The sequence below is a fragment of the Talpa europaea genome, assembly GCF_964194135.1.
Source record: "Talpa europaea genome assembly, chromosome: 2".
NCBI classification, from domain to species: domain Eukaryota; kingdom Metazoa; phylum Chordata; class Mammalia; order Eulipotyphla; family Talpidae; genus Talpa; species Talpa europaea.
The window spans coordinates 77,555,247-77,578,616 of NC_140068.1; the positions used below are offsets into that span (position 1 = coordinate 77,555,247).

The 23,370-nt window shown below is 37.3% G+C and overlaps 1 protein-coding gene across 10 annotated transcripts in view; it reads left to right on the forward strand.

Annotated features, from left to right (window-relative positions):
* DST (dystonin) overlaps positions 1-23,370 on the forward strand; it is a gene marked incomplete at both ends in the record, with an annotated part of 433,522 nt that overhangs the window by 297,786 nt on the left and 112,366 nt on the right. For 6 of the 10 annotated variants that reach the window (XM_084229026.1, XM_084229028.1, XM_084229027.1 and 3 more), the window contains 6 exons: positions 9,106-9,258; positions 10,803-11,036; positions 11,523-11,789; positions 13,358-13,906; positions 15,360-15,536; positions 19,807-19,930. In XM_084229026.1, coding sequence (XP_084085152.1) covers positions 9,106-9,258; positions 10,803-11,036; positions 11,523-11,789; positions 13,358-13,906; positions 15,360-15,536; positions 19,807-19,930 — 1,504 coding nt within the window. Of the gene's footprint in view, positions 1-172; positions 5,618-5,747; positions 5,898-6,055; positions 6,272-6,453; positions 6,604-7,665; positions 7,900-9,105; positions 9,259-10,802; positions 11,037-11,522; positions 11,790-13,357; positions 13,907-15,359; positions 15,537-19,806; positions 19,931-23,370 lie in introns of all 10 variants that reach the window. The other 4 variants (XM_084229023.1, XM_084229019.1, XM_084229024.1 and 1 more) reach the window with 1 other exon arrangement.

Sequence of the window (23,370 nt, forward strand, 5' to 3'; positions counted from 1 at the left end):
TGACATAGATCACTTGTGCATTTGAGCTGCCTAACATTCACAGCATTGCTGCCTTTGGTAAGTAGAGGATTTTTATGTTGAAGTGTATTAAAAAAAAATGCAATCAGTTTCATGAAACTCTGCCAACCCTTGTATCACAGACTGACCTGAAAATTTTGTACTTTCCTTTTAGCTAAATAAAGTGATTGCAGGCACCATTGATCAGACAACTGGAGAAGTCCTTTCAGTCTTTCAGGCAGTTTTAAGAGGCCTCATTGACTATGACACTGGAATCAGGTTGCTTGAGACACAACTAATGACTTCTGGTCTGATTTCACCAGAATTAAGACAATGTTTTGACCTCAAAGATGCCAAAATTCAAGGCCTTATTGATGAACAAGTTCTGTGCCAACTCAGAGAACTCAATGAAACAAAGGAGATTATTTCTACTGTATCATCTACCACAGTTCCAGTGCTGGATGCTCTGGCTGAAGGCATGATATCAGAACCCATGGCAATCAGAGTTCTGGAGATACTGCTTTCCACAGGCTTTCTACTACTTCCAACCACTGGAGAACAGCTGACCCTCCAGAAGGCTTTCCAACAGAACTTGGTTTCCTCAGCATTGTTTTCTAAAGTCCTGGAAAGGCAAAATATGTGCAAAGATCTTATTGACCCCTGTACCTCTGAAAAATTATCTTTAATAGATATTATACAAAGAAGTATTTTGCAGGAAGACACTGGGATGAGACTTCTACCTGTGAGACCACAAGAAGGAGGCAGAATAACATTAAAATGTGGAAGAAGCATAAGCATTTTAAGGGCAGCTCATGAAGGTCTCATAGACCGTGAAACCATGTTCAGGTTATTAGGTGCACAGCTTCTTTCTGGAGGTCTGATCAATTGCAACTCTGGTCAGAGAATGACTGTTGAAGAAGCTATGGCAGAAGGAATGATTGACAGAGATACTGCTAACAGTATTCTCACGTATCAGGTTCAAACAGGTGGAATCATGCACTCAAATCCTGCTAAACGTTTAACTGTGGATGAAGCAGTCCAGTGTGATTTGATTACTTCCAGCAGTGCTCTTTTGGTGCTAGAGGCTCAGCATGGCTATGTTGGACTCATTTGGCCTCATTCTGGTGAAATATTTCCCACATCTTCTTCCTTGCAGCAAGAATTGATTACAAATGAATTGGCATGCAAAATCCTGAATGGCAGACAGAAAATAGCAGCTCTTTATATTCCAGAAACTTCTCAAGTCATTGAATTGGATGTTGCTAAGCAGCTTGGAATTATAGATAATAACACAGCATTGATTTTAAAAAATGTAATACTACCTGATAAAATGCCAGATTTGGGAGATATAGATGCTTGTAAAAATTCTAAAAGATGGCTGTCCTTTTGTAAATTCCAACCATCTACAGTCCATGATTATAGGCAAGAAGAGGAAGTTTTAGAGGGAGAAGAGCCAGCAGCAACTCAGAGCTCAGAACAAACTAAAAAATTATTCCTCTCTTATTTGATGATAAATAGTTACATGGATGCAAACACAGGGCAAAGGCTTTTGATGTATGATGGCGCCCTGAATGAGGCCATTAGTATGCTTTTGGAAGGCTGTAGTGCAGAATTTGATGAGGACACACCAATAAAAGACTGTCTTGATGTCTCAGGACTCCTTGGTGCTTTTCCGCATGATGCACCAAGTAAAGAAAAGGATCAAAGTGCAGCTTCAGCAAGTAGTTTTCACAAAAGTCATTGTAAAGGACCTGAACATAATGAAATGCCTGAAGCTGGAAAGCATGCCACAGATGAAGAGTTTAATGAAAGAGAAAATAATGCTGTCAATAGTGAATTTTATCACTTAGAAAACTTGGCAAATATGAGAACAAATGATCATAAAGTTAAGAATCCATCCAGTGCATGTGTTTCCAGTCCTATACCGCATTTAACACAGCCTGGACTTGCAGAAGTTAACATGTTTAGACAAGACCCAGAAAACATACTTACAAATCAAAGACAAGTTGAAACAAGTGAACTTGGAAATGAAAGTAACCTTTCTAGCAACATTCAAAACTTTGCAGTTGATGTGACAACAACTCCTATTGTGAAATCAAAAACTAGTAGAAACTGTGACTTGAATGAGACAAGTAATGAAGATAATTTAAACAAGGATTCAACTATCTTTGACTATTCTCCCATTCTTAGTGCCTTGTTAAGTCATGATAAATTAAATGAGCAGGCACATTTTCATGATGTGCGCACTGCTGAGAGCAACAGAAATAAATATGAAGACTCTACTTTGCCTTTAAAGGAGCAAACCATGCTGTTGGCTCAAAGGGTGGGAGAAAAATTTCAAGACCAATTTCTGGGAATTGCAGCTATTAGCATCAGTTTACAGGAAGAAAAGAGTGAACAAAATTCTTTAAATAATGGGTGTAGTGATCCTCAAGTACAATATCAAAATGAAACATTTAAAACAGGTGCTTATGGAAACAATGAAAAAATACACATTGCTTCTCAGCAGAAATCTGAAGACAAGAAAAATGAATCCAAACTGGAAGAGAATTCCAGTGCCATGACTCCAAAGGTGGAAACTGATAATGCTAATACATCTCATATTTATAGTACACCATTGCTTGAAGAAATTGTCAGTGCTAGAGACTATGAAACATCACTACTGGATGATCAGCAGAGTGACACAGAAACAGAGACTAATAGTGATGATGATTTTTATGATACTCCCCTGTTTGAATATGATGACCATGATTCTCTGCTTCCTGAAGGTGATGGCTGTGATTGTCTACAGCCTGAGGACTATGACACATGGCAAAAGGAAAATGATGGGGCTGGTCCTTCTGGTGTGTTCTATGATGGTTCAAAAGAGAATGGTAATTCTGTGGTTGCTCAGGAGGGACTAGTTGATAACTTAGGTATGAGTGGAAAAGCACAGACTCTTCAGGATTTTCTCATAGATAGTGAGAAAACTGGATTAAGTTCTGGTGAAGGAATACATTTAAATTCAGTTGGCTCATACAAAATCAGTGAGCAGTTGCTAGAAACTGCATCAGATAGGGAAAGTGCAAATAACTTGGAAGGTGATGCGTCTGACTCATTGACTGATAATGAAATTGTAGGAGGAAAGGAGAACTTAAGTGCTTCATTAAAATTTGATGATGTTGGTTGTTTCAGAGAGAGAAGAGAAGAGTATATGACTGGACAAGAATTTAATTCTGATTCTCAACATTTAGATACTATGCAAAATGATGAAAGTTATTGGTATTATAGATGTGACAGTAATGATCAGAATGAAGATGATGATAGTGATGATGATTATGGCAATGAAGAAGGAAGAGCAGATGAGACCAAAAAGCCCATGTGCCAAGAAAAGGCTGAAGATACGGATGTCCACTTGTGTCCCACCACCATAAATGAAAAGGGAAATAATTTTGAAAATCAAAGTATTAATAAAATGATTCTCCTGGATAAAATGGACAATTATAGTTCTTCAGAAAAGCAGCAAAGTGTAAATATTTTGCCACTAGAATCAACTAGTAAAGGTAGCTTAACTATGGAAAGAAGCAATCCTCCAGAATATGCTACTGAGGTTGTTGGAAAAAGCACAGAAAGTCTGTTAAATCATAAGATTGCTTCTAAGGATATATTGCCGCCTGTCATTAAAGACACTGAATCAGAAAACACCTTTGACCCTATAAGTATTTTACATAATACTGATATCAGTTCAACTTCCCAGTTAGGTAATGATGTAATGAACATACAGGTTAATAAAATGATTCAAGGATCAGAATCTGCTGACTCTGTAAAAGGTGGATGTCAATGTTTTGAAAACGTAACACTTCCAGTCAACTCATCCTTTAATAAAATCATTAGTTCTGAGCCTGATGTAATAAGAAAATCTGAGGAAAGCCATTTGTCATCCATAGCTTATGAAACTGACAACGATAATCAAGGAAATGGAAGAGATTTAATTAAAAAGAAAGATGACAAACACAATATATTAATAGAAGATGAAACATCAATTCATAAAACATGCTCAGATAAAGGAGAAGAGCTTGTAGAAAGTCCACTAGAAGATAATAAATATTTCGAACTTTTGCCTAGTAACAGTACAAGGGAGAGTCTTGATTTAGTTAATAGTCACTTTCCATTACCACATAGCACAAACAGCAAAGAACATAATCAGAAAGGAAGTGTTGTAAAAGCAACTGTAACCCTGAAAGATGATCCAGTGACTCTACAGACAGTGGTTAGTAATTGTCCTGTTCAATCTGAGAATGTTGAAGGAATATTTGACTCACCTGTTATCAAAGTGATCAGTGATGATATTACTGCAAATATTACATTGCCTGAAGGGAATGTAAGTATTGGGAAAGGTTCACTCACTGTTACAGCTGGGAAAGAACTTGATCAGTTTACTTATTTAAAACATTGTACTAAAAATGTAGAAGCAAAAGATGTACTAAAACCCAAAGAAGACATCCCACACTGTATATTAGTAGCTTCGTCTCCCATAAGAGAACACCAAGAATTAGGAGTTAATTATGCTCAAGAGAAAGAAACTATTACTCAAGAAGAATCACATCAAAGTGATATAATACAAAGGAATGATATTTGTACTAAAGAAAATGTCTCAGAAGGAGGAACAGAAATTCTTCAACTCACCCCAGAAAGAAATGAAAGCATGCTTTCAGTCTTACCTCTTAGAAATATGGAAAGCCTTGGGAGTAATACTGAGTCTGTGCCTAACTCCTATAACACTTTAAGTACTGACTGTTTATCCTTAGAAAATAATGATAAGAAAGAAATAATTGAAGAGAAGCCAGATAAAGGACAAACCTTGTCTTCAGGTCTCCAAGTAAAAGAGGTTCAGATTGCTGAATTATCCCAGATGTTTCTTGAAGATGAAAAGGATAACTTAATGGGTAGGTTGAAAGAAGGCCATATGAATCCTCAAGAGATTGGAGAACCTTCAGTCTGTGCAGATACTAAAATTTTAATTCAAAACTTAATTAAAAGAGTTAGCACATTACAGTTGGCAAATGAAACATCAGGTGCACCCAGCAGTTCTAAAACCAGTGACTGTTCTGGTATTTACCCCATGAATAACTCACCAGTGTTAAAGGCAGAGAGTGGTCCGTTCTGTATTGAAAACCTCAAGTCTGAACTTCTCCTTGATATACTTAAGCAAAGTCAACATAGTCAGAAAATTTCAGGAGCATTTGAATTGATGAAGGAATTGACACAGATGGACTATGATCTAGAGAAAAGAGGCATTACATCTAAAGTACCTCCACTGCAACTTGAAGATATTTTCTATAAGCTGCTTGTTGATGAATGTTCAGAGAAAGTCGAACAGATTGAAGAATCAAGTAAAAAAACATCTACTTCAGAGATGGTAGAGGAAAACCGACACCTTATTGATGATCTTAAAAGCAAAGAAGGAAACCACTGTTCTCTTAATTTACAAAATACACAAGCTAGACCAGGAAACACTACTGTGTGTGCATCAGCATTGCCAAGAGATGTGAAGTTAGAGGAGCTATGCAGTGATTTCCCAAACCAGGGGGAATGCATTTCAGGGTCAGAAGAAATGACTAAAAGTAGCTCCATGGAACAGGTAAGTTGATTTACATATTTTTATGTGTAAGTAGCTACATGAAACTATTTGGGAATAACCCCATACATTTATTTGCTTAAAAATTCCACATTAGGGCTGTTGAACTAAAATAGTCCAACTTTGTGTTTAGTTTTCTAGTGAGTTACAACGGTGTTTACAGCACACATCAAAAATGCGCGAATATTTCACTTTACTTCAAGATATGAAGCCACCATTAGGTAACCAGGAATCTCTCGATAACAGCCTAGAAGCTTTGAAGAACCAACTAAAACAGTTAGAGGTAAGAGTTTTCTGCTGCCTATTATGGATGGTAATCAAATGATGTTAATTGATGAAATGATGAAAAATAAGTAGAACACTTTACTCTTAGGTTATGAATATATTGGTTTTGTTTGTGTTTCTCACTGGTCTGGATTATTTTTTTTTTCTTTTTGGTAGACATTTGAATTGGGATTGACTCCAATTGCTGTTCTTTTAAGAAAAGATATGAAGTTGGCAGAAGAGTTTTTAAAGTCTCTTCCCAGTGATTTCCCTAAAGAACATCTTGAGGAATTGAGTAAAAGCCACAGAAGTTTGCAAACTGCTTTCTCTTCCCTCAGCAATGTGTCTTCAGACAGAAGGAAGCACATCATGCTAGCAATTGATTCTGAAATAGTAGGTATCAGAATGTTTCTTACTGAGTCAAAATTTGAGTTCTAAGGAAAATTCAATTATGTGAAAATTTAGTTTTAAGAAGAAGTATTTTATTTTTAAAGTGTTAAGTCCTTCAACAATCATTATTTGTAGGAATTTGAAATTTGAGTTCAGAAAGAAATAAATGCAATTTTATTTCCTAGTCTAAATTAGCTGTTACCCATGAGGAGTTTCTGCATAAACTTGAGTCATTCTCACATTGGATATCAAAGAAGAGCAAATCTGTGAAGGATATCGATATTGTGAATGTTCAAGATACTGACCATGTAAAGAAAAATTTGGATTTCCTCAAGGCAAGTAGCAAAGGACAAAGTACATTTAAAAAAACCAGTGGATTTTATAAAATGGTTAGGAAAAAATATGACTTTACTATAAAAATTCCACTGCCTATCAATGCTTATTACCACTGCCATTTAAGAATTGTATTTATATATTAGTCAAATACAAAATGCTATAAATTAGTCATACAAATACATCATAGTGTAAGTTGGATTTATTTGTTAGTCATTTTTGTCATAGCTTTCTCCCTCCCCAACCCAAGTTATTAATTTCAACAACATGCCTGCCTCATAAATGATGGTTAGACTCCTGACCTGGGAATCAGAAACCTGAAGTTTTGGTACATTTAATTTATGTCAAATCCACATGGTCTTGTTCATGTTCTACCACAATTACTTACATGTTGTAAATATTAGCAAATAATATTTAATTTATTTTTTTGTTCAAATGTCTTTTTTAAAAAAAAGATTTATTTATTTATGCATACAAGAGCTGGGGTATAGGCCAAAGATGTGGGGGGTGAGAGGATTCACCAGAGACAGAGTGGGGAACAGAACAGGCAGACCGACTGAGATACACTGCTGAGGGGAGTAGCAGGCGAGATAGGAGAGGTCTGTTTTGCCATGTGGGTTGCTCCCTGCCCAGGCAGGGATTGAACTCATGCTGCAGAGGCTGGGGATTGCTTCATAGTGCGGTGCGTAACCCCTTGCACCACCAGGGAGGCCCCACAAATAATATTTCAATGCTGTTGTTTCCCTTCAGTGTGCTGAATGTACCTAAGTTAGATCTTTATCTTTGTCTGAATTACATTTTAAGTATGATTTCAAGCAAGTTTAAAATAATCTTAGAGGGATTATCATTTAGAATATTTATTGCCATAGCATTTAAATAGTATTAGTGCCACATATTAATGGATGATGAATGGATTATTGACAAGACGAATAATGAAAAAATGTCAAGAAAGATTTGATTCCATGATATAAAAAGCCTATTTTTAAAACAAATGTTATTGTAAATGTAAGCTTTATATTAAGGCATAACTTCCTCTTGAGTAACTTATACTACTTTGTTGACAGAATGTGTTAAAAGACATTGGACATCACAAAACGCAGCTGGAGACAACTGCCTTTGATGTGCAGTTCTTCATTTCTGAATATGCACAAGATCTGTCTCCAAACCAAAGCAAGCAACTGCTGAGGCTTTTAAATACAACTCAGAAGTGTTTTCTTGATATACAGGAATCAGTAACTACCCAGGTGGAACATTTAGAAACTCAGTTGCGCCTAGAACAAGATCTTGATGATCAGAAGGTTTGCCTTTCTTTGTGGAGTTGGAATTCTTTGTTTTTAGTTCTTTAGTGTGAAAGTATGAAGCCTGTAATATAAATTTCCAGGTTTATAGCATGATAGGAAAGATTTTCTGAAAAAGAATTAACGGGTAGGGTACAATGTAGGTATTATATATAGCAATATTGTTTTTCTTAAACATGCTCTAATGCAATGATTTTAATTTCATGACTCTAAAACTACTGTTTTCATATGGGAGTCTTGCTTTTTGTTTTTAGGAGTAGGAAATATGGATTCATTTCTATAGCTCTGTATATATACAGATGCAGAAATTTCCAGGATAGATGATGGACATACAGATAAATAAGGCTAAGGGTGACTTTCTCCACTGGGAGGCATATGGCACAGCAGTTCAGGGCATGGGCTGAGTTTATTTCCCAGCTACACTCACTGATGGTGTAACCTAAGGCAAATCAGTCTTCTCATTGATAAATTGGAAATAGCAGTGCTTACCTGATAGCATTATGACCTTTGCTAAGAGAATGACTATAAAGCATTTTGTACCTCACCTGGCACGTGTTAGGTTCCTAGTAAATGTGATTTATGGCTATAAGATAAATAACTAGTGTGCATACAATAGGAATATGAAAGATGCAAGTAATTAATATTAACTTAGTAGAAAGACTTAGTGATATATATTAGAGTGCTATGTCTAATAGGAACAATGATCGAAAAGGCGGGAATGGAATTAGTGATTAAGTAAAAGTATTGCATGCAATATTTTCCTTTTATTATTTCTTAAAGCACCTAGGCATTGTCTCTAGCATGATAACCTGTATACACATATCAAATATGTTAATAGACAAAGCACTACTAACTTCTGTTTTGATATCCTTTTGCAGAATTAATTGTGTGTGTTGCAGTTTTCAGGAGCTTAAGAAAATGGAATGTTTCTTCTTGTCGGTCAGAAGTTTCATCTCTTTACACATATGCATGGCCAGTATTCTGTTGAGCAGTTTCACCCAAACATGATCTCTTTCCTTGTATAGAGGACATGCTCTTACATTCTGTGTCATCTTGCTCAGTTTGTACCCCACTGCTATCATGTTTACAGCATACTTAGGAAAGCTTATGTAAAGGAAACTTGCAAAATGTGTTCTATTAAGGAATTATTACAATTATGAGTTTATGACTGTACATTTAAGATGCTTCGGCTTTGCTCTACTTTAGATTGTGACAGAACGTCAGCAGCAGTACAAGGAGAAACTCCAAGGGATTTGTGATCTCCTCACCCAAACAGAAAACCGCCTGATTGGTCACCAAGAGGCCTTTGTGATTGGAGATGGCACAGTTGAGTTAAAAAAGTACCAGTCCAAGCAAGAGGTAGGATTTGGTTTTGCATCAGTGGTCTATGTTGATGTTGACTTTGATTACAATTATTTAGGAAAAGTTAGGATTATTGAAAAATAACAATTTTACCTTTCTAAGGCAAGGCACACCTATATGTCCCAGGTCTGAGCTTTATATACTAAGAGTTATATTTCCAACTTGTACAATCTAGATACACGGTAGTTTCCTGGACTGTTTTTGGTGGAATACTGAGTAGAAGAAATATAAAAGAGATTTGATAATAGAAATACTTTGTGTGGTGAATTAAAATTTGAATCCATTTAAGGTCAACTTACTTGCAAATTAGGTTAAATGAACACCAGTTTAAGATCTTTCTCTTTCTTAGCTCCTTTAGATTCCTTTCATCTCTTTCTGCAATTTGTTCCTTTTCACTGAAGGAACAAATAATAATGGCAAGGAAATCTTTATTTTGGTGTCAGGAGAAGATTCTCATTGTATCTAGATAGTTTTTGGTACAAATCCAAGATTATACATGACAGCTTTATAATTTTTCTGGGCCTCAGTTTCTTTACTGATCATACTAACATTGCTATATTATTGTAAAGAGTTTAGCAAATATTTGCGTTGAGCAACTAGAGCAGTTAATATCACATATTGGTGGCTCTGTAAAATTCTCTTTCAATTAAAATTTGAAATGAAAAAATTGAGGATCCTTAAAATAAAGGTATGGAGAAAAATATGAAACTTCAAACAATATAGGGAATGAAAATGCACACTAAAGGAGAAAGGGAAGGAAGAAAATTCATAGAGAATACTGGAGAGAAGAAGACTGTAACTGCTGAGGAGAGTTGTGCTTCTTAGCAGCCAGGCAAAGAAGCACACATATTACAGTGCTCTGCTGTTCAGAGAAGAAATTATCTTAGTTTTTTTTTTTTAAATTTTCTTTTTTTTTTTTAAGGTTTATTTATTTATTTATACAAGCACTGGGTACAGTCAGAAGCGCGGGAGGGTGAGAGAATTCACCAAAGCCAGGGCGGGGAGCAGAGCAGGCAGAAGGACCGAAGTACACTGCTGAGGGGAGCAGCGGGCGGCAGGAGAGGTCGTTGCAGAGGCTGTGGGCAGCTTTGCAACCCAGCGCTTAACCGCTGAGCCACCGGGGAGGCCCAGAAATTATCTTAGTTTATGGGGACAACTATTTTGTTTTTATCCTGAGCACTTATATATTTTTTAAAATGTTTACAAACAATAAACAATATTACAATGGTTTCAAAAGTTTTATAAATACATTCACATAACACTATGTAAATTTATAAATATTATATATTGGATAGTTCAGGGTTTTCAGTGTTTTGCAAATCACATCCCTTGGTTAAACATAAAAAATCTCAGACTTATAAATGCTACTTGAGATTTCAAATTATATTTAATATTGTGATTTAAATGAACTCAAATTAAAATTGAATATGCTTGTCAACTTATATATACTAGATTCTCAGCTACTCACCTCTTCTTTTACAATTACAATTCTGGAAGAATTAATATGTAACTAATAAGATTTTTTTCTTTCACGTTAAAAGGAATTACAGAAAGATATGCAAGGAAGTGCACAGGCATTGGCAGAAATAGTGAAAAACACAGAGATCTTTTTAAAAGAGAATGGCGAAAAGCTGTCGCAAGAAGAGAAGGCTTTGATTGAACAGAAACTTAATGAAGCTAAGATAAAGTGTGAACAACTTAATTTAAAAGCAGAACAGTCGAAAAAGGAGCTGGATAAAGTTGTGACGACAGCAATCAAGGAAGAAACTGAAAAGGTCTTTATTCAGACAGAAATGTGGTAAACTCTTGCTTTGTTGAAAATGATTAGTGTAATGCTTATTTGATTTAGGTAGCTCATGTTTAATTACTTGATAAGTGATACTAGATGATAAGCAAAAATTGGTACCAGAGATTTGAATTTTAGATTGCCAGGTATATAAGTGACTAGATACTATCATGAGTTTGAAGAGTTAGCTTTTTGCTTAACTATAAAAAAATTTATGTGAGTTTGTGAGACTTTCTAATTGTGAAATGTGTGAGGACAGTTAATTATGGTTAAAATTTTGGAGTGTGTTTTCAAGAACAGTGAAAGCTTCAAAGTACTTGTTGCAGTTACTGAATTCTAAAGTTTAATTTCAGTGTGTGTAGTTTTAGTATCTCCACTCTAATTTTAAATGATCAAAATATTTACTTTTGGACTATTTTATAACTAATGCCATAGCCTGTATTCAGAGTGCCTATTGTGTATTGTTCCTGCCTAGGCTGCCGCAGTGAAACAGCTGGAAGAGAGCAAAACCAAAATAGAAAACCTTTTAGACTGGTTATCAAATGTTGACAAAGAATCAGAAAAGGCAGAGGTAAAACAGAAGCCGGCAATTGAACAGAATGGAACTCATTTTCAAGAAGGTGATGGCAAATCAGAGATAGGAGAAGAGGGTGAGGTTAATGGTAACCTGTTTGAAACTGTTGTTGATGGGCAAGTTGGAACCACGGAGGAGAATCTGAACCAGCAGTACCAGAAAGTTAAGGTGTGTTGTTTTTAGACTTAATGATATTCTTAAATTCTATTTCCAGGTCTGTGAAAGCAATATCTTTTCAAGCTTTCATGACCACAGAGAGTGAATTCCTTTTGTTTAGGCTCATCGTTATGTCAACTGTAGTTATTGGGAGAATTCTAAGCAAGTAGAAAACAGTGGGAGATAAAACATTAGTTACGGCTTTCTTATAAGTTAAGCAAAGTTATAAGGAGTAATTTGGATGATAGGGCAAAACATAAATAACTTAGTTCTGTGGGCTCATAGAAGGTGGTAACTTTGTACTAAGAACAAGAGAACAGCAGGAGAAAAAAGTTCCAAAGTGCCAAACACAGTGGGGATATTCTGGTAGCAGCTCTTCCCTCACAAATCCACTTGGCACCGCCACCTTCTTCAAGTCTTTGCACATATCTCATCTTCTTCATGTTACTATTCGGATGATCCTGTTTAACTCTGAAAGCTGACTTTCAGTCCCACACCCACCCACCCATCCCCAAGTCTGATTGTTCCTTTAGCCCTCAGCACTGGAGAGGAATGGAAGAGGCCTCAGGTGGCAGAAAGAGTTCTGACATAGTGGGATCAGGTTGGTTGGCTTCATGGAAGACATTAAAGGAAATAAAGGCAATTGCTCAGATGGATTCTTCTTCTTACTACATTTGTATGCCATGCTGGGCTGAATGGCTGCTTATGACTGGAGAGAAAGGGATCCTGCTGCCCAAGGTCCACACAGCTGCCCTTACACCTGGGGTGACCCGTGGCTCTGCACACCTATGACATGTGGAGCACACCTGCCGGGCTGGAAACTGTGTTCTTCACTTTCAGAGTGATTTTAATCCCTGGCTTACATCACGCGCTTCCAAGAAGTGTTCATTGTGTGTGATCTCATGCACTCATTTCAACAAACCTTTGATGCATAGGGATTATTATCTCCTTTTTCCACATGCAGGAGAGTGAGGCCCAGGGAAAATAATAAATCTGATTTTCTCTCTCTCTCTCTCTTTTTAATAGATGTTCCTCTCCTGTTGGGCTTTTCTGAGTGTACCTTTTCTTGATTATTGTCATAGTGTCAGAATTTTTTATTGCTTTAAATTGCAAATTATTTGTTTTTCTATTTAAGTGTCTTTTCATCATCATTTCCTAATAAAATGTGTTATACTTACTTGTTCGATTATAAGGTAAAGAATTGCAGCCCCTTTTGGGTGGTTGTAAGGAAGCAATGAGTAAAATGAGATCAGAATGCAGATGCCTGTTTTAGAATTGCAAGAAAAATTCATTATACTTTTTCAAAATTTCTCTAGAAGAGTACGTGATTTATGTGATCAGTTACTTTCTACAGAAGATTAGAAATCTCCTTTTAAAAAGTGTTCAAAATGAAGCTTTTGCTAGTCTGAAATTCACCAATAAAGGAGAGAGACTGTGCACCTTGAAAAGTTTATTGAGAAGGAAGTTGTCAGGTTTAAATGTTGCATTAAGATTGCGAGTACAGAGGCGCCAGTTATCCCCCAGTCTTAGGGTAGCCCCATCACTACTCTGAATTTACAGTTGGCATTTTTTCCACACAGGCCCAACATGAGAAGATCACTTCTCAGCACCAAGCTGTCCTCCTGGCTACTCAGTCTGCACAAGCCTTGCTTGAGAAGCAAGGTCATTATCTCTCTCCTGAGGAAAAAGAGAAACTGCAAAAGAACATGAAGGAACTAAAAGAGCATTATGAAACCGCACTGGCCAAGTCCGAGAAGAAAATGAAGTTGACGCATTCTCTGCAGGAAGAATTAGAAAAGTTTGATGCTGATTATAGTGAGTTTGAGCACTGGCTGCAGCAATCAGAACAAGAACTTGAAAACCTGGAAGCAGGTGCAGATGACTTCAATGGTTTAATGACCAAGTTGAAGAGGCAGAAGAGTTTCTCGGAAGATGTTATTTCTCACAAAGGGGATTTGAGATATATCACCATTTCTGGAAACAGGGTGTTAGAAGCAGCCAAATCTTGCAGCAAGAGAGATGGTGGTGGCAAGGCTGGCCAGGATGATATTGATACTTCTGCAACACACAGAGAAGTCCAGAGCAAATTGGATCATGCCACTGATCGGTTCAGGTCTCTCTATTCTAAGGTAATTTTACTCTTTTATTTTAAGGGGAAGATCAATATTTGGTTGTAGTTTTTTGCTCTGCACTCTCAACTTTTGTTTGACAATTAGAAGCAAGAAACCTAAAAGCTGAAGCAGGGAAGATAAGGTGGTTTCACCTTGTTTCCCTTAGTCTTATTATTCATCTGCTTTACCTCTGAATAATGAGTTTAAATTAGGAGCTTAAAGTTTGTTTAGTTAGTTTTGAGAGTTTTCCAGGAAGCTGTACCTCATAAACTGTAAGACTGAATTTGACCACTAGGTGGCATTTATATTTTGACTAAGCAGAAAAACTTGCTAATTTGCAGCCTCTCAAGCTTGAGAAAGGAAGTTTCATCTCAGATAATTCCCTTCAGTACTACAAATGTTGGGCCTCCCTGGTGGCACAAGGGTTTGAGACACAACCTATGAAACTATCCGCAGCCACTGCAACACAAGTTCAATCCCTGGTCAGGGAGCTGCCCACATGGGGCAGCAGACCTCTCCTGACTTGCCTGCTGCTCCCCTCATCAGTGTATTTCAATCTACCCACCCGTCCTGTTTCCCACTCTGTCTCTGCTGAATCCTCTCACCCCCCACACCTCTGGCCTGTACCCCAGCTCTTGTATGCATAAATAAATAAATCTTAAGAGAAAATACTACAAATGTTTATTTTATAAAAATATTTGATCATAGCCTCCCCCGGTGGCACAGCGGTTGAGCGCTGGGCTGAGAGGCTGCCCGCAGCCACTGCAGAGCTGGTTCATTCCCCAGCTGCCGGCGAGGGTCCCACAAAAAATATATATGTATATATTTGATCAGTGCATTAACAATTACTTGCATTAACAATTACTGACTAGAAGACTCTTTCAGCTTCTCTTATTCCTGTGGACAAGTAAATGTTTTGTTTTTAAAAAAAATCTTAGAAAACATTTTCTGTGAACAATATAAGCTGAAGAGACTGACTAAGAGTGTAAATGATTTGAAGAGCTTCATTGGCCTACAAGATTCAGTGCTTCATTTTGACCTAGATTATTTACCTTCCTATTAATCTTATTCAACATGTAGAAATGATTTATTGAACCTCTTGAAAACCTATGAATCAAATTCGTATCTATACATATGGAATATGAATGCCAGTGGGGAGATACCTTAGTAGATCAGTCTCCTCTCATGATTGATATCAAAATCCATCATTTTGGGTTAAGACTCAGCCCTTATAAATATGTTTTTGAATTGGTATAAGCCTAGAACTGCTTCCTCATTTTTATGGCTAATGTTTTCAAGTCTGTGGATGCTTCTTAAAATAAAGAAGAAAATCTTAGCCCTGTAGTTTTCACTAATTTTGGTTGAAATCTGGTGTTGTCCAAGTTGCATAACTCGTATGTCCCAAGGTTATTTAACACATAAAAAATAGTGGCATTGAATCCCCCACTTCTGTTCTCTTTTGATTCTTTAGTGCAATGTCCTTGGGAATAACCTTAAAGATCTGGTGGATAAATATCAACACTATGAAGATGCTTCTTGTGGACTTATTTATGGACTCCAGGCCTGTGAGGTCACAGCAAGCAAACACTTATTGGAACCTATCGCTGTGGATCCTAAAAATCTGCAAAGGCAATTAGAAGAGACAAAGGTAAATGGAAAGAGTTATAGAAAACTAACCTTTTGGTCATCTTACTGAAAACCTTTCACTTCTACACACTTTTGTGACTGATAGTTTTGCCTAGAGAAGGGGAACAAAGGATGGGAAAATATACTTCTCCCTCTGAAGGGAGATATGACTCTGGATCTCCAAAGTTCATTCATTTCCCTTTTATTTTTTGTCCACTGTTATTTAACTGGTCTGACATTGATGTTATGACATGTTACCTGCATCCTGCCATACACTCTTCCCCAAATGAAGACCAGTATTGTGTAGGCCACTTGTTTACCTTTGTAATTATTTATTTTGTTCATTTTCTTTCTCATGGAGGTTGAAGCTACGTGAGGGCAGTCGTTTTCTCTGTTTTGTCGATTGCTGTGTCCCCAGCACTTAGAACGGTACCTGACCCAAAGTATGACTCAAGGAAAAAGGGATGTTATTGTCATATTCAGGGTCTGAGGATCCCAATTGAGGTTCTGTTGCAAATCCCCTTGATTCATAGAGATAAAGACCTAATTATTACCTAACACAGTTCTCGGAAAAATCTACCAGCTCTTTCAAAAATGTAAATTTGATGTGGGAATTGGTATGCTAGGTCCATTGTTATGTTTGTGAAGACTCAAAACCCTGTCTCTACCCTTGCATTCTAAAAAGATATTTTGCGGGGAGGTACTCTTAACCCTTCTTCATCTCCTTAAAAATTCTGGGATGCAAATAAGCTGTCCCTGTGGCTTAGACTTCAGTCTCATTATAAGCAAAGTTCCTGTTCTGAGAGATTTCTTGTACTTTCTATAACTCTCTAGGAGAATTTCCCAAACAGGTTCACTCTGATGCAGATTTTTTGGCTTCATGGAACAATTGTGGAATCTGGTATTCAGCTTGGTCTCATGTCTTATGTTGGCCACATTCGGGTGAACTTTTTGACATATTACACAGCAGCCTGTATGTCATCACAATTTATTGGCTATGAAAATTAGCTGTGAAAGTTTCCGCCATTAAAGTTTGGCATTTATGTGTGTGTGTGTGTCTGTGTGTGTGTATGTGTGTGCTGGCACATACTTGCCCACGTTTTGCCACAGCACCTGAGGATGGTAGGTATGGTGGCAGCCATTCTTTATCCTGTGGGGTCCTGGAGTAGCACTCAGGGCAGTTACCCCATCCCCTTTGCCACTTCTGTGCTAGCATCAAGCAGCCCTCCTGGGTGGCTACACCTGTCTCCTCCGAGGATTTTCCAGACCATTGCTCACCAACACCAACAGGCCCTCATGATAATACCTCTCAGAGCTTAGGCATATACTTAAGTTGAATGAGGGCTAAAACAGGTGAAGATATTTTTAGGCCTTAAATCCTATATTTTCATTTATTATTCATTTACTCATATATTTCAAAAACTATTATTAAGGTCATCTATGTGCTAAGCAGTGGACTAGGAAATGAGAATAGGAAGATGAATAAGATGAATTCCTAGTTCTCCAGGAGGTTACAGTTTGATAGAAGTGACAAATAAATCCAGTATAATACACAGGGTGTTTGCGGGAGCTCTTGAGGGGAATATACTTATACCTGGGGGTGGGGAGGAGAGAGTTAGGCAGACTTCCCTGCTGAATTTTAAAAGGTGAATAAGAGCCCAGCTTGGATGGTAGGGGGTAAGTTTCATGTGAAAGTAGGTATATAGAGATGTTGAAGCATTGCTTTAGCATGTGCAAATACCTAAGAAATACTTGTGTTGTTGGACATTTCTGGAAGGTGGCAAAGGTTGAAATTGGAATAGGTTTCATTACACTTTTATAATTTTTGCCTTTGTTATGGAAGCCATAGGAAGCCACTGAAAGATTTTACAGATGGGAGTGACATAGTCAAATACCTATTTTAGATAAAATTCATTGACAAACCATAGGGAAAGACTGGAAGCAGTTAAATGCTTTTTTTTTTCCATTTGAGTGAGAGGTTATCTTACAGTGATCTAGAAATATTGAACAAGGTCTGATTTTAAAAGAAAATTGGGCAAGTAAAATTGTCAGGTCTTAATGGTTGCTTCACATGCAGAAAGGAGGTCTAAGGATTTCGGGGAGCCACAGGTTTGCTACTTGGGTAATAAGATGCAATCCTACGAAGCATGGGGGCAGGGAATGAGATGATGAGTTTAGATTTAGCCTTTTGCATTTTTGGTGACCTTTTACACCCAGATGGAAATATTCAAGAGGCAGTTGGAAACCTGGGCATATGGCCAGGGATGAGTTCATCCACAGATGGACATGTGGGACTTGGAGTTTGAAATCCAAATGAGAGACTACAAGAGATACTTGGGGACCTCAAGTGAAATTAAGCCAAGCATGGGGCTCATGTGGCCATGCAGATGCAGTCCATTTGGATAAGGTGCAGATTGCAGGGTCAAACATCCAGAAGACTTAACTCTGGTTCCTGCCCTTATTTCTTTTTTCCTTATTCTTGCTGTTGAACTGCCTCTGCTTTCTCAGTGAATTGCAGGGAGCTCTTTCAGCCAAGTCAAGGTTACTGTTCTTTCTAACAGTGGTCATTGTTAACTTCCCCCACTTTGTCTCTTTGTGGACAAAGCTGTTCCGGGGCCATGTTTCATCTCCCTAATTACATTTGTTCTGTTATTTTTTCCTTTCCTCATCACTTTAAGTGTAATCCATGATTCTTTATGGTCTCCTTCTCTGGCATCTCTGTACTTTATCTTTGCTGACCTTACAATGGATCTTTACCACTGCGCTATTTGTCTCATTCCAGCCTGTGTTCAGTTTCCTCCATTTTCAGTTGTTGAATTTCTCAGCTTCCCTTCAGTCAGGCATTCGGTCTCTATATGGTGGTACTCTACAGCTCTTTGAAGTCATCGTGGGACTAATTCCCAAACTCTTCTTTGCTCCTACACTTGCTCCCACTTTTGCTTATGGATCTGTTAATTACCTGGATTCCGAAGCTTTGGATATGCTTCTTCTCTTGGCTCCTCTTGATCTTTGTTCCTGCCTCTTATATATCCAGTAGACATTCTGTGATGACTGACTGTTCTGCACAGTGTGGTGATCACTAGTCATATGTCACTTAGCATTTAAATGTGGCTCATACAACTGAGGAAATACATTTTTAAATTTTGTTTGATTTAAATTAAATTTTAAAAAAGCCACATGTAGTTAATGGCTACCTTGTTGGACAGCACAGCTTTACATAACCAGTCATCAAGTCCAGTAGACTCCTCCCAACTCTGTAACCAGTTCTAATTTGTCCAGACAGCCCTCCCTCCTTTCCTAGTGCTGAAGTTGAACAGGTATGTCGCTTCATCTCTTCACCATTTAATTTATCCCACACAGTGTTACAAATTTAGCTTTCCCATAAGAGAGTCTGAGTCTGTCAGACCCTTTTTCAAAAGTTGATGTCCACTGCTTCAGGGTAGAATGCTAACTCCTCATCCTGACATTTGAGGCCTTGATAGTCAGTCACTGTTTATCCTCCCATACACATCCTCTTGTGATGTTTCTACTGTCACCTTTGTGCCTTCTGTTCCTTTTTCATGTTTTCACACTCTACTTCTATATGCCCAAGTCCATACTTGTGCAGGATCCTTCTCAGTGCCACCACCATTGAGGTGACCCTCATTTTCCTCCCCAGTGATTCTTTCTTTTGATTTCCAGTAACATTTTTTTTTTACTCATCTTTAGCACTTACCACTTCCTGCCATAGGCTATAAAATTCTTGTGGGCAAATAAACTTTGTGCTTGATTTTTGTATTTCCACAAGCATATCAAGTTTTTCTTTGAAGTTGTTGCATGTTTAGTAACTTTCGTTAAAGAGACAAAATAAGACTCTGTATTGAGGACCTAATAAAATGGAAGTCCTTAGTTATGTCCCTGCCTGAAGTTGGAGTTTTCTCAAAGCTTGGCTACTATTGATTTGTTTTTGTTTTCTGGTGGTAGTTGGGATATTGTACAAAGCCTGAAGGTGGGGATTAAGGAGGAACTGAGGCTATTGGTAGAGTGTTGCTGGATCCACAATCAGGCCAATTATAATGGGGGCTTATTTCAAGACTGAATTTATATTAATCCTGACTGAAGCTTTTGCTCATGCCACTTTATATCTGGCTTTATTCTAAGAACTCTGAAGTAAGTTTATAATGATGGAAAGTTTACTCTGTCCAATTTAAATTTATATCATACCGTAAGTCATACTATATAAGTCATTTGCTTCATATTGGAAATCTCTTATTCAGTTCTGCTGAGTGTAATTGATGCATGTAATCCTATAGGCTCTGCAAGGACAGATCTCAAGTCAGCAGGTTGCTGTAGAGAAACTGAAAAAAACAGCTGAAGTGCTTTTAGATGCCAGGGGATCATTACTTCCAGCCAAGAATGATATCCAGAAAACACTGGGTAAGTGTTCATTTACTTGATTCCTGACCTACAGGTAAATTCCACATGAAGTTACCCTACTAGATTTGGAGAAAACCTTCACTAATATATTGGGTAACTCGTGTGAGTGATGCTCCACAGTCTGGAAGAAGTCATGCCTTTTCTAGCACATTTGTTGGAATCTTTAGAGAAGGGACTAGGTAGTTTGAAAGGAGCATATTTAAATTTAAATTTTATATTTAGAAAATGTAGCAGAAAGTCTTTATGAAATATTCACCACAGAAAGCAGAACTTAACATGATTCTCTTGGTTGATGAAACTGGGCAGAGCTAGACACTCAATCTATGTCCAGAATTGACTCTCTGGGAGGATCTGTCTTTATCAAAAGCAGGAGCATGGGTTTCAGAATTGAAGGCCATACTTTGTAGCAGTGTTTGCACGCTTTCATTTGTTAGACATCTTTGAGTGGTCTCACAGGGTTCCAATTACCCCAGTTCTTCAGTGATACTAGAAACTTGTATCACATTAAATGGTGCCTTTGTGCTCTGTAATTAGATAGTGCATTTCTTCAGAAATTAGTTAGTGCATGCTATACTTCATTTCTACTAATAGTATTTAGTTTGTACTAAGTGCACTGTGAACTATCAATACATGTTCATTATTTTACTGTACTCTTGTTTTGACTTTGCTGCTTTTCATATTTAATATATGCTTTTTGATGTGTGAAATGAAACAACTTAACATAGCAGATGATGAGACATATGTTTTACCCCAAGCAGAGCATAAGTTAAAATTAGGGTAGAAATTTTAGTTGAAAATATGTATGAAAACTTTTATTTCTGTTATTTGAAGAAGCATTTTGACATTTCCCCATTGTTAAGTATTATGTTACTTTGCTTTTATTTAAGATTCATCATACATTATTTTAAGATGTTAGAACTTCTTTGCCTCCATAACTTTCCATTAATATGTGAAAATATGCTTAAGATATGGAAAAGTTTTTCTAAGATTTATCTAACTTTTAAAACCAACCAATTGATGAAATAACATTCTTATAGTAGATTTTGTTTCATGCCCTGCTTCTAAAATACTTTTTAGTTCTTAAAATCAAAAACTTACTACAGCAACATGTTTTATAACTAAAAAATTACAAAAATAAGCAGTGACACTGAAAATGTGTTCATGTTATTAAAATAATGACTTGGGGGCCTCCCCTGTGGTGCGGCGGTTGAGCGCTGAGTTGTGAAGCTGCCTGCAGCCTCTGCAGCACCGGTTCAATCCCTGGCTGCTCCCCGGCCACCGGAGGAGGGTCCCACATGGTGCGCAGACCTCTCCTGCCGCCTGCTGCTCCCCTCAGCAGTGTACTTCAGTCCTTCTGCCTGCTCTGCTCCCCTCTCTGGCTCTGGTGAATTCTCTCACCCTCCCGCGCTTCTGACTGTACCCAGTGCTTGTATAAATAAATAAAAAAATAAATCTTTAAAAAAATAATAATAATGACTTGGAAAATCACTGACTATGGCTAAGCAGATAGCTGGTGTTACCCTGGGATGCAGAGTTGCCCAATTGAGAGATAGCTCACCAGATATTTAAAATCTGACGATTCAGAGTAGTGGCTCTTGTGGACTTTCAAATTAAGGCTCATTGTTGAAGCCCCTGCTTGTCTTCTCTGTTAATATCATCTTGGTGTGCATTGAATGGTACCTCCTCTCTCCATCCTCCCCTCAGCATTCACAGGGGTTTCCTTGTGTTTTTGTGACAGGCTCATGATTGTTTCTTTAAATCATCTAGACTTAACCTCTCAACTCTGAAAATTTGTCAAACTAATTTCTCATAATAGAATATTAGAGCAATCAAAAAATAATGTCTGTTTAAATGGGTAATGTGCAATGGGTCAAATACAAGATTGTAAGATGTTTAATTTTTTAAAGGTGTTTCAGGTCACAATTTTCTTCTGCTTGAAACATTCTACAATGTAGTTTACTGAAGCATTCAGAAACAACACTTTCCTGATCTGCAGACAATGAGTGATAAATTGATGATTAAAGACAGATTGTTTTTCAAAGAAGAAAATGAATACATTAAAAACTATTGTTCTTTAAACTTCTCATTCATCTCAGTATTATAAATTATGTTCAAATAAAAAATAGTCCAAAAAGACTTTTTTTAAAGCATCTAAGTATTTAAAGCCTTTTGAATTGAAAATAAAGTCAATCTCATATGAAGTAGTTAACCTGTGACTTTTTAATGTTGTCTGCTATTAACCTTTTTATTATTTTTTTTAATTAATAAATTTTATTTTTATATTCCCCATACAATTGCAATCCCCCCATTCTGACCCCAATCCCGCCCCTCCCGCCCCCCACCCCCCAAAAAGTGTCTCTGGTTCATAGTTTTTGTTGATTTTGATTTTCACTTTCTTATAGTTACTCATTTTCCTGGTCCCTTATTTAAGTTTTCTAGATTCCTGCTATGAGTGAGACCATCCGGTATTTTACTTTTTCTTTTTGGCTTATTTCACTGAGCATGATCCCTTCCAGCGCCATCCATGTTGCTGCAAATTGCATGTGTTTATCTTTTTTGAATGCTGAGTAATATTCCATGGTATATATGTACCACATCTTCTTGATCCAGTCATCTATTTTTGGGCATTTGGGCTGTTTCCAAAGCTTAGCTATTGTAAATAGTACTGCTATAAACATAGGGGTACAGGTGTTCTTTGGAATTGATGTTTCTGTGTTCTTTGGGTAAATACCTAGGAGTGGAATTGCTGGATCCTGTGGAAGCTCTATGTTTAGTAGGTCCAGAAATCTCCACACAGCTCTCCATAGTGGTTGGACCAGTTTGCACTCCCACCAACAGTGCAGAAGAGTTTCTTTTTCTCCACAACCTCGCCAACATTTGTTGTTGCTAGTTTTTTTAATATGTGCCATTCTCACTGGTGTAAGATGGTATCTCATGGTAGTTTTGATTTGCATTTCCCTGATTGCAAGTGATGTTGAACATTTTTTCATATGCCTGTTGGCCATTCGCATTTCCTCTTCAGAGAAGTTTCTTTTTAGCTCCTCTGTCCATTTTTTGACTGGATTATTTTCTTTGTTGTTCTTGAGTCTCATCAGCTCTTTGCAGATTTTTGGATCAGTCCTTTATCATTAGTGTTGTGTGCAAAAATTTTCCCCCAGTTGGTGGGGTTTCTCTTTGTTTTTGTTATTGTCTCTTTTGCTGTGCAGAAGCTCTTTAATTTGATGTAGTCCCAGCTGTTTATCTTTGCCTTCACTATGACTGCTTTGGGTGATGTGTCTGTAAAGATGTCTTTGATATGCAAATCACGTAGTGTTTCGCCTATATTTCCTTCTATGTATTTTATGGTTTCAGGTCTTATGTCTAGTTCTTTAATCCATTTTGAATTGATTTTTGTATATGGTGTGAGGTAGTGGTCAAGCTTCATTCTTTTGCATGTAGCG